We start from the raw sequence: 15,021 nt of genomic DNA on the forward strand, positions 1-15,021 counted from the left end.
AATGCTCTTGGCCACAGAAAAGTGCCAAATCTGGGGGAACAAATAAACCAACCCTACTTATTACCACACACTTAAGCCCAGACTGTTTATATTTCAAAGAAATATCTAGTACTTCAGCTATCCAACAGTATTGAGAGAAAAACATGGAAGTATCTGACTTTTCCTTAACCATCTTTATACAGATCTTTCTAAAATGTACCTAACCTTTCCTCATTTTTTTCTTTCCCATTTTTTTATACAAAGAAAATAGGACAAATTTCTCCTTTTTCTTTGATCATTCCTTGTCTGAGCACCAATTTCCTCATTTATGAATTTGGAATAATAGGTACCTTGCAAGGCTGTTAGGGTTACATGAAACACAATTTGTAAGGTATCTGTCCCAGGGTACAGCATGTGACAGCACTGTCACTGTGCCACCCTCCGAGGTTACCCTGACCACCGGCAGTGGCCCAGCACACGAGGTTCTGCAGTCTCTGGGTGACCTGAGTTCTGACCACCTCCCTCAGGTCAGACTGTTAGCTGTCATGTCTGCTTCCAGCCACAGCTGCAGTTCCCTAGTCTTCGATGTCAGAGCTGCCACAGGCTGAAAAGAAAATCCCCAAGCATGTCCAAGTCCTGTTAAGTAGGTTAGGCTGTGGGTAGGGCCCCAGGAATCAAGGAGCTGGGTCTTCCTGTTATTTCTACTCTGGGCCTTGCCCCCTTTTCCAGCTCTACGGGCCTGTGTTGGTTCCTAAGGGCCAGGCCCACGGGTTTCAGTTAGAGCAGTGCTCTGCAGGGTGGGCTATGCCAATTGACAGAACGGGCTGTCGGTTCGTCAGTATCCCTGTGGGCCTGGCCTTCCTGGCCTCTGCAGGCCGTCCTGACTGTCCTTCAACTTGAAGAGCGCAGGCCCGAGGGAGGTCCGTTTTGACCCGCCTGTCATTGTTTCCAAACAGGCCATGATCCCCTGTTACCACCATCTTCCTCCTCACTCCTGAGGCTCTTAGGACAGAAGGAATGAATGGTGTAGGAAAAAAACTTTTAGGTAAGAAACATGTTTTTTCTCCTTTTATAGGGGAAAAAAGGACACAGTAGTGTTGAAACAATTCAAGTTTAATTTGCTGATATATGGTCTGTGTTTAGACAAACACTTAAGTTCTACAACATACATAATGTCAACATGGGAAAATACCAACCTTGTCATTGCACATACCAATAAATAAATACATTTGCTCCAGAATACCAAAGAGTTTATTGAAAAAGTCACTTAATAAAAGCAGTTTTGCAAGTTCATCTAAAACTCCAGATAATTTTAAACAAAATAAAATGCCTGACCACTCCAAAATAGGAAGAGACAGTCTTGTGCAAAGAGACATACACATTCTAAGCATTATGAGAACTGGCTAAATGTATGTTCCCAGCAAGAAACGTGTCACCCATCCTAACCAAGTCCCCTTTGTCACCAAATACAGGATTAAAGAGGCCAGAGTCAGGCTTCCCTTTCTGAGCCACTCTAAGTTACTCTCTAGGAAACTCTGGATTAATCTCCAGCTCTGCCTGGACCTTGATGGGGCAAGGGGCGGGACAGTAGAACAGAACAGGAAGGGGTGTGACATCTTTCTTAAGAAAGAAAAAAGGCACAGTGATGAGCTAGAAAAGGTAGTGATGAAAGCAAAGATCAACTTTCATTCACTCTGACTCCTACTGTGAGCTTTGCCAGTCAGTCCGAGCTCCTCATTTTGTAGATGAGAAAACAGACCTAGAAAAATTACATGGTTTGCTCTGAGTCACATGGTTACTAAGTAAGGAATGCCTTCTATCCAACCAATTTGCCTCTCAACTTGGTTGGAAAATTAAAAAACCAAGCCTGTCCCAGTACTTCAGCTCTGCCTCTCCCCGCTATCCTGAGATGACAGAAGACTGCAAACGGGGGGTACAAAAGGACAGGTAACCGATAAACTCAGGAGTCCATCCCTTGGCCTATTCCTAGGGGCTGCTACAGTTCAAAGTCAGAGTCCCCGAGGGCAGGGCACAGCAGGAGAGCAGACTGACTCACTCAGCTGTCCAGAAGTGTCTGCGGAGGGCCACCTGGCAGCCTGAGGTCACGGCTATCGCAACCGGGGCGAAGAATTCGAGAGAGGGCAAGGCCAGTGTGACTGCAATAAGAGAAAACCAGGGACTCCATCTAGGAGGTGGAATTGTGCTTGCATAACAGAGCCGTGGCCACGGCCAGCCCCGTATCTCCCCTCACTGCACACCCACTGGGAGGAAAGCATGGAACTCTTAGTTTGGTATCACCACTGTTGCTTGTTAAATTTAGAACTGCCTCTGAATAAATGGCAATTTTATTTAGAGGTAAATGCCCTGCTATTTACAAAGCCAAGAAAAACTTGTTTCTACAATTTTCTTGCCCTTCTTGTCACTGAAGGCGGTGGGCTCCAAAGGTTCTCTTCTAGCCTGTGACTATCGCGCTCCCTGGCTTCCAGTACCTGCCCTTGGCGTGGGTCTGTACCTTACATGCTATGCTCCATCTGCACTAGTGTCGTGATTTTTAAGGCACAGTCACTAGAATACGTTCAAATTTATCCAAAAGCAATGCATGCAATACTCTGGTTTCTTCAGGTAATGCAGAACGGCAACTGAAAAACAACTTTCTTAGATGGTGTCCTCCCAATCAGAACCTTGGGAGAAAGAGCTGGTACTTTCCAGGTACACTTTCTTACCAAAGAGAATTGAACAAAATCCCCAGGTGCACTGCACCCTTACTCCTTTCCTGTTCATTCTTAGAAATAGCATAAGAAACCTCAGTTGGTTATGTGCAGATTGCCCTTTTCCCCAAATACACACAGACATGGACACAGACAGACACAGAGCACCTTGGAGCCAAAAGGAAAGAAAAGTTGGGGACATGAACTTCACCACTCTGCAGAAGAACAGTTTTGGGGCAGAGAGTGTAGTTTTGGGGTGTGGCCCCAGGAGGAGTTACAGAGCCAGGAGCAGTCACAAAAGAGCTGCCTAAGGTCTCAGCTGCTCAACACCCTTAGGGACTGTTCATTCCATCATCGAGCTCCCTGTCCAACCAAGGGCCATCTGGATAGAGGGTGTAAAGGGCAAGACCTAGGTGGTCTCCAGAGGCCCTGGCAGCTTTGAATCTTTGGGCCCATGACTATGAGGCCAGTGGTCAAGAAAAACCAGCATCACCAGGAATGGGGTCACAAGAGCACATCTCGTGAGGTTGGGTCTCGAGCAGGTGACTCAACTGCTCTTGTCACTCAATGCCCAACAGCGTTTTGTTGCTGAGCTGCCCTTCTGCACAGCCAGGCTGGAACACTCAGCCCACATTCCTGACCCTACCAAATATCCGTCGTGTACTAGAGGAGAAAGCAGAGGACAGGAGTTTTCCATTGTGCTTCTGATTTTTCCACTCTGCCACCAGGATCTGCACTCGCACTAGCATCCTAAACCAGCCTGTTCTACCTTAAAATCACAGAGAAACAGCTTCCCCAGACTTTAGAGATCATCTAGTTTCTATCATCCCAAAGGTCAGCAGATCTCTTCTCAAAGTCAGAAAAGGAAGAGCCAAACGGGGACTACGGAAAGGGAGGGTGGCACCACAGTGTTTCCCTGGGAAGCGGCCCAGCCCAGTACAGAGTTCTGGTGCCCTCAGAATGGCCCCAAATAAAGCACTGTCTAGAACTAGACGGTGCTGACAAAAACTAGGTCATTGGAGGGGCCAGAGACCTATGGCCAAGGCGTGGGCAGAGCCGTGCTAGAACAGGTATGCCTTGCTTTAAGCACGCTACTGGGAAGACATAGATTACGAGGAAACGAGAGCATGTTACTTCCACTTAAGTCACAACTCCTTAACCTCACTATAGAGCCTCACTAACATGCTTCAAGTGTGGCTTTATTTTTAAAAATCTATTTCTACGTAGCCTTTCCAAGCACATCTACTCTGAAGTGAGGAACGACTCCCGCTTGCTAAGTAAGCACTGATTTCTGATCTCCATCTGGGCAAGTAGCTTCTGCCAGGGTCAATGACAAAAAGGCAGGAGACGAGAGTTCCCAAGCCATCAGGGCAGACGGTGCAGTCCAAGGAGAAGCGTGGCAGTGGAGGGGCGATCAGGCCCAGCCCCGAACACGCACACCCCACCTGTCACACAGACACAAAACCAGGCAGCGGCCTTGCTAGGCCTGCTCTGCGGGAGCCAGTCCTGATCAGTCTGACATGACGGCTTTCAGCAGGAAACTGCCCAATCTCCTGAAATGATTTCAATTTCACACATCAACTCTGACTTGACTAAGTCTCTGCAGTCAGACAAAAGGGTGAGGGCATATGGACTGGACCCCAGGAAGGCTGGAGAGAGTGGTTTCTTAGGGGATGGTGGGAACAAAGAAATCCTGTGAGCTGAAGTTCTGAACTCTGCCACTAGCTAGCCAAGTGACCCAGGGCAAGTACCATTTTCCGAGTGATTTGCCTACAGTGACAGAGTTGTACTAGTTGATCTCTAAGAGTCCTGCACCCTCTCATCTATTATGGTTCTGAAATATTCCCTGCTCTCCTCACCCTGTCCCATTTCTACCCACGAAGAACACACAAAGCCCTCAGCAGCCAGGAGCTCAGCTGACTGCAGTGGGAGCTGAAGCACAGGCGCGAGCACCTGAGCTTACCAGCAAGAGCCTCAGGCCGCCTACCTGTTTGTGTCGCCCTTGTTTCCTGGGGCAGTTGACAGGGCTCCCAGGACAGCCCTGATCCAGGGAGCCTGTTCATGCACCTCCTGTACTCAGCCTGTGTCCTGCAGGCCACGTCCACTTAACACATCTGGCCTTTAGGGGCGGCCTCCTAGTGCCTCTGCACAGAGAAAACCTAGAGAAATCAGATGAGCTAGAACCCAGGCCACCAGCCCAATCCCAGAGCCAGGCCCTTGCAATCCTGACAAGGTCCTGCCCAAGCCCTGCAGCTCTGCCGGGCCTGGAGGAGGCCTTCTGAAATCGGGACTTTCTGCCGTCGTAAGGGCCATGCTCGGCTACCAAGCCCTTTGCTGTGTGAAGCTGATGCCCGACACACATGCTCCCTGTGCCCCTTCCTGTCACCTGACTCCTGGGCCGAGTGGATGGCTGGGCCACAGCAGCCCTGCATTGTACTCCTCTCCCTCTACACCCCTTCCTGCCTTCCCAGCTGAAGAGGCCGCCCAGCTTGGCAAACTTGACCACAGCACGGTGCTAACCCAAGACTGGGGGTGTGTGTTGCTCTAGGGGCACAGAAGGATTGCACTCTGGTCCCCTCACGCACACCGCGCTCCTCTGCCTCCGCACAGCAGGCAGAGGACGTTCCCAGCGGGCCAGGCCGGGAACCCAGTGAGAGCCCAAGGTCCATCTGGCAGGAGGCCTATGTACACAGGAGAAGCAGGGCTGTCTCCGCAGGCAGGCGGCTCCGCTCCGGCTGCGCGACCCCGCAGGGCACGCGGAGGCCTCTATTCGCAGGCCAGCTTGCTGTCGAAGCTGGACAGGGCGATGGCGAAAGCCTGCAGCGCACACAGCGGGTAGTTGTAATCCATGGTGAACACATCTTCCGCCACACGGCCAAACTGCATCACGATGTAGTCCGCTGGAGCCCGGCGGGACAGGCGGGACAGAGAGGCACAGTAAGGACGGTGGGGATGGGGAAGGACACACACCCAAGTCACACGGGAGAGGGAGCAAGAAGCAGACACCAAGGGGGTCCCAAAGGAGGGAAGACAGACCAATTGGGAGGAGGACAGGACAGGGAGCAGATGGCAACGGAGAAAGAAAGTTGTGTACAGATACCAAGAGACGGGGAAGGAGGGAGAAAGTCCATTCCCAGGGCAGTCCCACCCGAGACTCCGCTGAGTGTACAGAATCTCGGACCAGGGCTCCCCAGTCGTTATGGTTAGAGAGTTCTTTACATGTAACCTGAGCCATATAACCCGTGTCCTTAAGCTCTGGCCTATGTGGGTGGGGCTCAGGAGCTGAGCCCTGAGCTAAGGGCCCCAGCTATGACGTGGTAGCACTGAGGCAGGGCAGAAACACTCACGGTCATTGCCATGGATGATCTGGAAGTTCTTCACAGAGGCCTGCGTGACGCGCCCGTGGAAATTGAGTACGTAGGACTGCGTGTCGTCGTTCCAGACCGGCGTCTTGTTTTGCAGCTCAATGATAGTCTCTGTGTTCTTATTCTGCCAGCGTGCTAGCAGCGTCTCGTGCTCCTGGGGAAGCAGCCTCACCTGAGCCAGGCCCAGACGGGCATCATGACCACCCAAAACGGAATCTGCCCCAGGGTGGGGGTCCTTAGATGTCCCTAGTCCCCAGGGCTTCTCACTCTGAGCCCCTTACACAGACACCCCAGCTGGAGTTCTGCCTTCAGAAGCTCATGCAGAGACTGGGATGACGGGGAAGGGCTGGGCGGGGTGCAGACTCACGTTGCGGGGCCGGATACAGACTCTCTCGTGAACCATGTTCATGCCTGGGACAATCACACTCATCTTCCGTGGCCCCTTAAAACCTAAGACGTTTGTCTCCTGGGAAAAACAGACAGAGAACTCAATAGTGGCCGTCTGAGGACTCCGCTTACTACTGGAGAGACTGGGAGGAAGGGAACAGAGATGATGAGCTAGTTCTCGCCATCTGTACTTGAATGTCTAACAGGCGTCTCTATACATGTGTCCAAAAGTGAGCTCCTGAATGACTCTCTGCCCAGGCCAGCTCCTCTTACTGTCACCCTTGCTTCAGTTAATAGCAGCTCAATTCTTCCCTTGCTCAGGCAAACAACTTGGGGTCCTCCTTGCTTTGTCTCACGCCATCAGCAAATGCTGTCAGCTCTCCCTTCATGTTACATCCAGAATCCATGCCCTTTTCACCATCACCGCCTCTCACTGACATCACAGTGACAGACTTATGTGGACTCCCTGTTTCTATCTCGGCCCCCTCACCCCTCCCTGTCATTTCTGCACACAGCAGCTAGTCCTGTTGAGTCAGATCTTTTCCTCCCTGGTTCATTCAGACAAAAAGCTGAAGGTCTTACCCCAAGCTGCACGGCCTCACGTGATACGGCCCCATTGCACCTCCTCACCGGAGATTGGCACCCAGTACTTTTGCACTTACTGTGTTCTCCCCAGCACCTGCACAGCTGGCTCCCACTTCCTTCTGGGTTTTACCCAAGTGCCACCTCAGTGAGGCCCTCCCTGCCATCCTTCCTAAAAGCTCACAGACCTGGACACTTCATATTCCTCTTCCCTGCCTTTTTTCCCTCTTAGCACTTATCCGGAACATATTTCTTTTGCTTATGTGTCTGTTTTATAGCTTGTCTCCCCACAAAGGGTTTAAGTGCCATAAGGGTATACATTTGTCTCCACTGTTCTTTATTATATCCTCAGCGCCTCAAACAGAACTTGGAACGCAGTTGGGGTTCAGTATTTGGAGATTCGGGCTGCCTCTCCAGAGTTGACCAGCAGGTGGCACCACAGGATCACACTAAACAGTTATGGAGTCCAGTTAGCCTCTGTGAGGTGCCTGTGCCCAGGTGGTAACCTACCAATCCCTCATTGTAAAATTAGGTGAAATCCCCTGTACTTATATTCCAGTTTGGTCATTTAGGAATTGTGTGGCACTGGAAAGTGACCAAAACTCTGGGCTTCAGTTTCCTCATCTATATAATAAAGAAAATAGGACCGAGCTCTTAGGCTAAGCATTCAGTGAGATGATTACGCAAAGGGCCTTGAGGTCCAAGCAGGATGCAGGAGGGAGGATGGACGAGCTGCATGGACAAGAACCCAGACCTCCTGCCACCTCCTTCCCAGGAGGCTCCTGGGCTGGGTTGCACAGAGCCAGGCCCGGTTCCCAGAGCTCTCCAAGGCTGTGGTCTGAGCTCTGAAGAGAGGGCCAGGGCTGCTGTCCCAGGCAGAGGCCACTCCACAGAGGGCGGCCCACCTCTACGTAGTCTTGTCTACCCACAAAGATAGATGGGATAGCCCACAGGTCGGGCAGTAAGTCCTGAGTGTCATGTCTACCTTGGGAGACCAGAGACCAAGGAACCCAGGACTCACATAGCACACAGCTGCCAGCTCCTGACGCAAGGTTCCACCTTCCAAAGTAGACGATGCCTTCTGAGGGTTGACTCCATTGTTATAAACGGTGAACTTAGTGCCCATGAGGTTGGACCTGAAGGACGGGCACAATCAGTAGAGGGCCATGCACCCTGTGCCCCAGCGCAGCAAACAGCGCCACGTGTTCTGTGAGGAGCCTGCAAAGCATTCTGGGCTGAGCTAGCTGCAGACCTGGGGGCACTGCTCACTGAATCCCTATCTTTGGGGGCAAAAGGCGTGGACTTGCTTTCAGCTGAATCAACGATCATCTAGGTTCAGTGAGGGAAGTTCAGGGAGGTAAATCTGGGTCCCACAGAAATTTCCCTGGAGGAACAGGAGTGCTCCCATGTGGGAGGTGAGCAAACAGAATGGCATCTGGCAAGACTGCAGAGGGGACTTAGCACTGAGCCCTGGTACCCCATGAAGACTGGAAGAGATGATTTCCTCTGTCCTATCCAGCCTGTGAGTCTTGGTCCAGCCCCACCTCCAGCTGTGGCTCCTTAGCTCAAGCTTGGTTTATGTTCCCCAAATCCGGCACTCTGCTCCTCAGCAAACCCTCCTCTCCCCAAGGCTAGCTCAGAGCCTTCCCTGCACCCCAAGGTCGCTCTCTCTTCCCTCAAGGACTCACTCATAGCCCTGCCCTTGGCACTGACCATGGTGCCAGGGCGGCTCTTCTGTGGTGGCCTGCATCATCGGTGATATCCTGGGGTCTGGCCTATGCCCACCTGACCGAGAGCGTTTAGGGTAGAATGCGTGAGGCCCATCTCCAAGTCTGGCTCTCGGCTGGCACAGATCTGAGCCTGTGCTTAGACTTGATGGACAAGGAGGACCCTGGGAGATCTGAACCCCCTTGCCTAGACGTCCTTCAGGGACAAGAGATGCCCTCTAGAGAGCCTGTCCCCCCTTCCTGGGGGAGTGCTGGTACCGCAGTTTCCCGATGTAGCTGTCCCCTCCTCGAGACAAGTCTGTTGGGTCCACAGAGATGAGGTAATTGGAAGTTTTACTCTTCTTTCTCTTCCTTCCCGCCAGGAGGAACACCTTGGGGAGTAGAGTAGGGTCACATTCCAGGTGCAGCCTCTAGTCCGCACACAATCACGGGTGCCACTCACACACCCGCACTTCAGCTCCTGAACAGGATCTGCACACACGTGTGCACTGACAAACACGTATGCACCGAGGCGTGGGGCTTGTCTCTTTGGGGGAACTGAAAGGCCAGTGTTGGGTCTGAGGCTTCCAGTCACACTCCAGCCCCCAGGACCTCAGGCCGGCCCGGGTGAAACTGCACGTCCAGGCCAAGCTCACCTTCTTCCCATCCTCACGGTCCAGGTGCAGGAAGTAGGTGGGGTACATGCCCCTGTCCATCCCCTTCTTGTCCCGTGTGATGCGGCCCTTGATGGTGATGCCCTGGGGGGCCGGCCTCAGTGCGAACTCCTCGAGATCCTGGACCTCCACTTCCACGGAAGGCTCTGGGGCTGCCGGGCTGGGGGCTGAGGCTGCCTCCTACCGGGCAGGGAACAGGAAGGAACCTGAGCCTGGGGGCCCCAAGCAGCTGAAAGTGGGGGTCTGGGATCCAGAGTCGCCCCTGCTGTGCTGGTGGTGCTGGGAGGCAGGGTCCGGTCCCGGGATGTGGGCCTGGCCAGTCTGGCCTGAGAGTCAGCAACTAGCTCCCCAGCCCTTCCCCTGCCTCAGGAGTCCCTGGGGATGGAGAGGGAGGATCGGGCAGGTTCTCAGAGGGCATCCTGGCCAACCCCAGCTCCCCCCACCCTCCTGGCCGGGCTGAAGAGAAGGGGAGGCAGGGTAGGACGACGTAGGGCCCAGGCCAGAGATGTGGGCCCAGCTCCTGGCCCAGGAAAGCCACTCACCATCATTTCTCCATACTCACTGGCTCTCCAACCTGGACGACCAGCCCTGGGAACAGCGCCGGCCACCCTCCCACTGGGCCTGGAAGCTCCCCCACTCACCCTGATGGACTTCTTGCTAGTTGCGGAGCTGGGGCGGGTGTTGCTGTTTAGCTGGGAGGAGCTGGAGCTGTTCTCGTCCTCATCCTCTTCCTCATCAAAGCTCATGCTGCTGGAGACGCCTGGGCCGGGCAGGGCAGAGGAGCGGGAAGGCATGAGTGGTCGTATATACACACCCAGATAAACACCGTTCACAGGCTCTGAGGCACCCGTACCTGCTTGCACACACACACACAGCCGTATGTGCACATGTGCACACACACGCGCTCCCACACATATCCATATATACACAAGGACACACTCGGGTGCATGCTGAGACGGTCACGATCCTTGGGGCGTGCACCCCCCACCCCAGCTCCAGCTCAGTCCCCCGCCAGAGCCCCTCCTCTCTAGCACTTGCAGTGCTTGTCTCCTGTGTAGCGAGGCCTCAGCTGAGCTGACCCTGCTGTCGGAGCCTCCATTTCTGGCCTCAGGCCTACTCGAGGCCTTGGCTAGCACAGGCCATGGACTCTGCCCAGGAAAGCCCAGCTCCTTACTCAGCTTGAGGCACAGGGCCCACCAACTCCTCTCCCCAGCCCACCTGCGCTCCTCTGTCTGTGTGCTTCTGCCCACCCAGAATGCCATCCTCAGCCTCAGACTGCCCCAGTAGCCATTTCTCCAGGAAGCTGGCCCTGATCCAATTCCTCAGAATGTGGGGCACTGCAGGGCTTCCCTCTGCCACTGCCACCCCGCCCAGGGGCTGCCTGGGGCAGGGCTCATGGTGGGGAGACTATCCGGGCAGCAGGTTTCCTGGGAGGATCTGCCCTGCCTCTCGGCATCCTGGTCCTGCTCCCCCTAGCTCAGGGAGAAGATTTTACAAAATGAGCTTTGTTCCCAGAGGAACCAAAGGGAAAGGAAATCTGTCCCAAACCTGGGCCTCCCTGGGGGCAGGTGATATAGGTTGGGGAGACAGAGCTGGGCTGTGGGCTGGCTGGTTACCCTAGTTCACACTTCTTTCCCTTAACTTGGCCTAACCAGGGGCCCCTGCCCAAGTTTCTCACTGGTCTCCAAGTATGCCCCCACGAGGGCCTGGAACAGACACCGAAGGGCCATGCTCCCCAAGAAGGGTGCATCTGAGAACCTGGGACTGAGCTTTGGGGGTGTCATTGGACCCCCACGGGGCTCACCCTTCCTCTGCAGCGTGGCACGGAGGTCCTGCACGCTGGGCTGTGCGCCTCCACCAGCTGCCGTCTCCCCTGCGTCCTGGGCGTGGTCCGACTGGCCCACAGTCAGGATCTGCACTGGGCCTCGGGCCTCAGACTTGTCTTCTGCCAGAGCTGCTGGCCCGCTGGTGCCTGCAGGCCATGGACACGCCTGAGTCCCGTCTGGGGGTGGGTGGGGGAGGGGAGAGCTGGATCCTCAGACTTCCGCGAAGTGGGTGAGGGATGGGCGGGGGGGGGGACCATTTGCAAAACTGACTTTTCAAACTAATGATTGCTATCAGCCTCTTAATGATTGACAAACTATGAAGGGACACGGGCTCTTTTCTTCTGCTGTTCCCCCAAATTAGTTGCTGAGGGTTGGTTTGAAATGCCTCAAATCCCTAGGCAGACGGCAGCCACCTACGAAACCAACTGCACAGTGAAAAAAGACAAGATGGAGGGCAAGGATCCAACCAGCCCACAGCCGAGGTCACCACTCACTCACAAACGCGGCCAGCTACAAGGCATCAGTGCTGATATTCGCTCGCTCTCATAGACGAACACACACAGTAAAACACACACATCATTCAAAATAGATGGCTCCCTGAAAAAGACTGAGCTTGCCATACCCTTGCCTTCCCAAATGGAGGACCTCCGATCCTACGTCAACCTTCCTGCCTAAGTTGCCACAGCTTCAGTAACAGAAGCAAGGCCTGGTCCACACAGGTGGCAGCCACTCTGCCAGGCTGGGCTATGCCCAAAATGCAGGAGGCAGCTCCAAAAGCCTATGGGCCCTGACACCCCACTGTCCAAGCATGACCAGAAGCCTGGAAGTCACTGCCCATTAGCAAGGGTTGAGGAAACAGCGTGTCTAGCCAGCAGAAACAGGACACGGGGCAGGGGCCACCATAACTGTCCTTGATTGGGGGGGGGGTGTCTTCTTCAGAGAGCAGCAGAGGAAACAGACCAGTCCGTGGGTCCACAGGCTAGAAGTGGGACTAGAGAGTTGCAGACGCCCACATGATGGCTGGGAGTCTGCACAAGGATGAGACCCAGTGAGACCCAGGGAGGGTGTGTCCTGAGTGAGGATGGAAGAAGAGGGTGCTCAGGCTGGGCAGGAAGGAAGCTAGGCGTCACTTCCTGGCAGTATGGAGGGCCTGCCCACACGCACAGGCCAGCCCAGGTACCCCATGAGCTGGGAGGCCCGTGAGCCAGCTGCGTGGGGTCCTGGGTGCCATTTTGTGCCTTCACTGTGGCCTCCCACCCTGTCCCTGACCTCCAAGTCTGGAGGAAAGGCCTCCCCCGACCCTCTAGTGGGGGCCAAGCCTCCTGAGGAGGGCTGTAGGGAAGGCAAGCCAACCTTTGTGCTTCCCTTTCTTCTCCTTCCTAGAGGCCCTGCCCTGGCCCCCTGCTGCGGCCGCTGCCTTGGTTCTCTTGGCTGAGGCTGGGGCTGTTGGGCGGGCAGATCCCAGCTGCACGCTGGCAAGTGAGTCAGCCTCTTGAACTGCTTAGGAGAGAGCCAGAGAGCGAGAGTGAGAGAGACAGTGAGAGAGAGGAGGAGGGGGAAGGAGAGAGAGGGAGAGGGAGAGAAAGTGAGAGGGGCACTAGGTGAGACCAGAGCTCCAACTCGGACACACTTCCCAGCACATTACCCAGGTCCCTCACCAGCACCCACGTCCCACCAGGGCCCCTGTACCACCCATATCTACCACGTAAAGGTGCCCGGGGCTGGCTGAGATGGTAGGAAGCAGCACCTCCACCCCACCCCTGGCCCAACCATGATCCACTAAGAAGCAGAGAAGGCCAAGCTCCGGGCCAGCCGACCACGCGAGCCTGGGCAGGGGGAGGGAGAGTGTCTGGGGGAATGTGGGTCAGCAAAGATGGTGGGTGAAGACAGAAAAGACTGCATCTCTTGGGAGAGCTAGGGCAAGCACTCCAGGGAGTCTGCACAAGCAGCATGGGATCAGCCCATGGGAGCCTGCGGTGCCAGAGCACCCTGAGGCAGGAGACTCATTCTGGGACACAAGCAGCTGCCCACACTAACAGAGAGGTCTCAGCTGGATGGCTTCTGAATTCTCCACATGTCAGAAGCCCAATCTGCTCCAAGTCCTAGAATGGTTTCTGTTAAGATGAAGACCAACCTTCTCCTGCCATGGCCCCTCCGTCTCTCTCCCCTTGGCCTTGCCCTACCTGCACAGTCCTCATCTCGCCGCCCCCCGCACCCTCTGTCTCTTCCAGTGCTTTTGTACATACTGCACTGCCTCTTGCACAAGGGCCGTGCTATGGCTGTCTCACTGCCTGGGTGCCCTCCTGACTGCTGACTCCTCCCACTCACTCTGCGGATTCCAGCTCCTCGGGGCAGCCTGCCCTGATGCCGAGTCTGGGAGCAGACACTCTGCAATGCATGCACAGAGCCTGGCATCTTCTGTAGGGCACACCTGTGACAATCTGTGCTAAGTCTCTCCCCTTTTAGACCATAAGGTCCACAAGAGAACAGTGACCACACCCACTTGTGCTCACCCTGGACCCCCAGCCTCTAATCCAGAAGCTGACACAAAGTAGGCCCTCAATAAATATTCAAGAACCAGATGAATACGTAACACTGAATGAGCATGGCCGGTAGGACAAAATCTGTTTACCAGGATAAACCATCAGTTCTGATTTTTGTCAAACTCCCTTATCTTCCTCTGGGAATGATCCCCTTGGCAGAGGGCAGAGCAGGAGGCAGCTAATGCTGCAGGTGGGGGCGGGGGCGTGCTCTGGGTGACACGAACACGGGGTCGGCCAGCCACCTGCACAGCAGCCTCCTAGGACTGCCCACGTCTCGGAGCTGGGCAAGGCTGGGTCCCCAGAGAAGCAGCATGACACCGCCTGCTCTGGAGTCTCACCAGGGAACAGCATGCAGGTGACTGGACCTTGGAACACAACACGGCTGCTCCAATATTTAAAGCCCTGAGACAGAGGGTTTTCCTCACAGAGGAGGAAACAGACCCAGAGAGTGGAAGTGATTTGCTCACAGCTACAAGTGAGCAGGTGACTGCTAGTGGTCTGACCAGAAACTCTTATCTTCTGACTCTGGATGTTTCTGCAGGCCTGGCACTGCCCTGGCACATAGTTCAGTACTCAAGCAACACCTGCCAAAATGACCACACATCGGTGACTTGCAAGACTCTCTCAAAGTCTCACGATGTTGGCCTCTGGTCCAAACTGGCAGGGCCCAAAGTCCCAGGGGCAGGCTCCCAGCCCACATGTAGCGTCCAACAGTCAGGTGCCAGGCTTGGCAGAGCAGGGGCTGTGATGCTCACACGGCAGCAGGCCAGGCTCCACAGGACCCCCAAGAGCAGAAGGGCCTTCCTGCAGGGCACCGCCCCCATGTTTGGGATGGTGCTCACAGAGGAAAGGTGAGGAGGGGGGTGCCAGGAAGCGTGGGGCAGGGGCCAGTTCTGTGTGGAGCAGCTGGGCCTGTCTGTCCAGGACAGCAGCGCTGGGCGGAGCGCTGACCCCTCGTCGGAAGGGCTCTCAGGTAGATACAGACACACCAGCTGTGGCCCTGGATACTGAACTGAAGCCCACACGGGAATTACTCCCCATGACGGAGCTTCCTGTTAGGGAGGGGACATAACAGGAGGAAAGGCCATTTGGAGTCCAAAAGGCCTGGCTTCAAAGCCTCACCCAGATGCTCACTAGCCGTTCACCACGGGAAGTCGCTGACACCCTCGGAGTCCACCTCCTTATCAGTCACCCGGGGACAAGGAGTTACTGTGAGGACTAAGTGACATGACGCAGGGAGCACCTGCCATA

The 15,021-nt window shown here is 54.8% G+C and overlaps 1 protein-coding gene across 1 annotated transcript in view; it reads right to left on the reverse strand.

Moving 5' to 3' along the window:
• Positions 1-1,074: 1,074 nt before the first annotated feature.
• Positions 1,075-15,021, reverse strand: part of TUB (TUB bipartite transcription factor) — a 63,021-nt gene continuing 49,074 nt past the window's right edge. Inside the window, 9 exon segments of the mRNA XM_033119293.1 lie at positions 1,075-5,587; positions 6,035-6,206; positions 6,420-6,518; positions 8,043-8,157; positions 9,007-9,119; positions 9,384-9,581; positions 10,043-10,161; positions 11,206-11,373; positions 12,581-12,724. Of these exon segments, the coding sequence (XP_032975184.1) occupies positions 5,454-5,587; positions 6,035-6,206; positions 6,420-6,518; positions 8,043-8,157; positions 9,007-9,119; positions 9,384-9,581; positions 10,043-10,161; positions 11,206-11,373; positions 12,581-12,724 (1,262 nt within the window). The 3' untranslated portion in view covers positions 1,075-5,453.

This window comes from Rhinolophus ferrumequinum, chromosome 11 (assembly GCF_004115265.2).
Source record: "Rhinolophus ferrumequinum isolate MPI-CBG mRhiFer1 chromosome 11, mRhiFer1_v1.p, whole genome shotgun sequence".
Lineage (NCBI taxonomy): Eukaryota > Metazoa > Chordata > Mammalia > Chiroptera > Rhinolophidae > Rhinolophus > Rhinolophus ferrumequinum.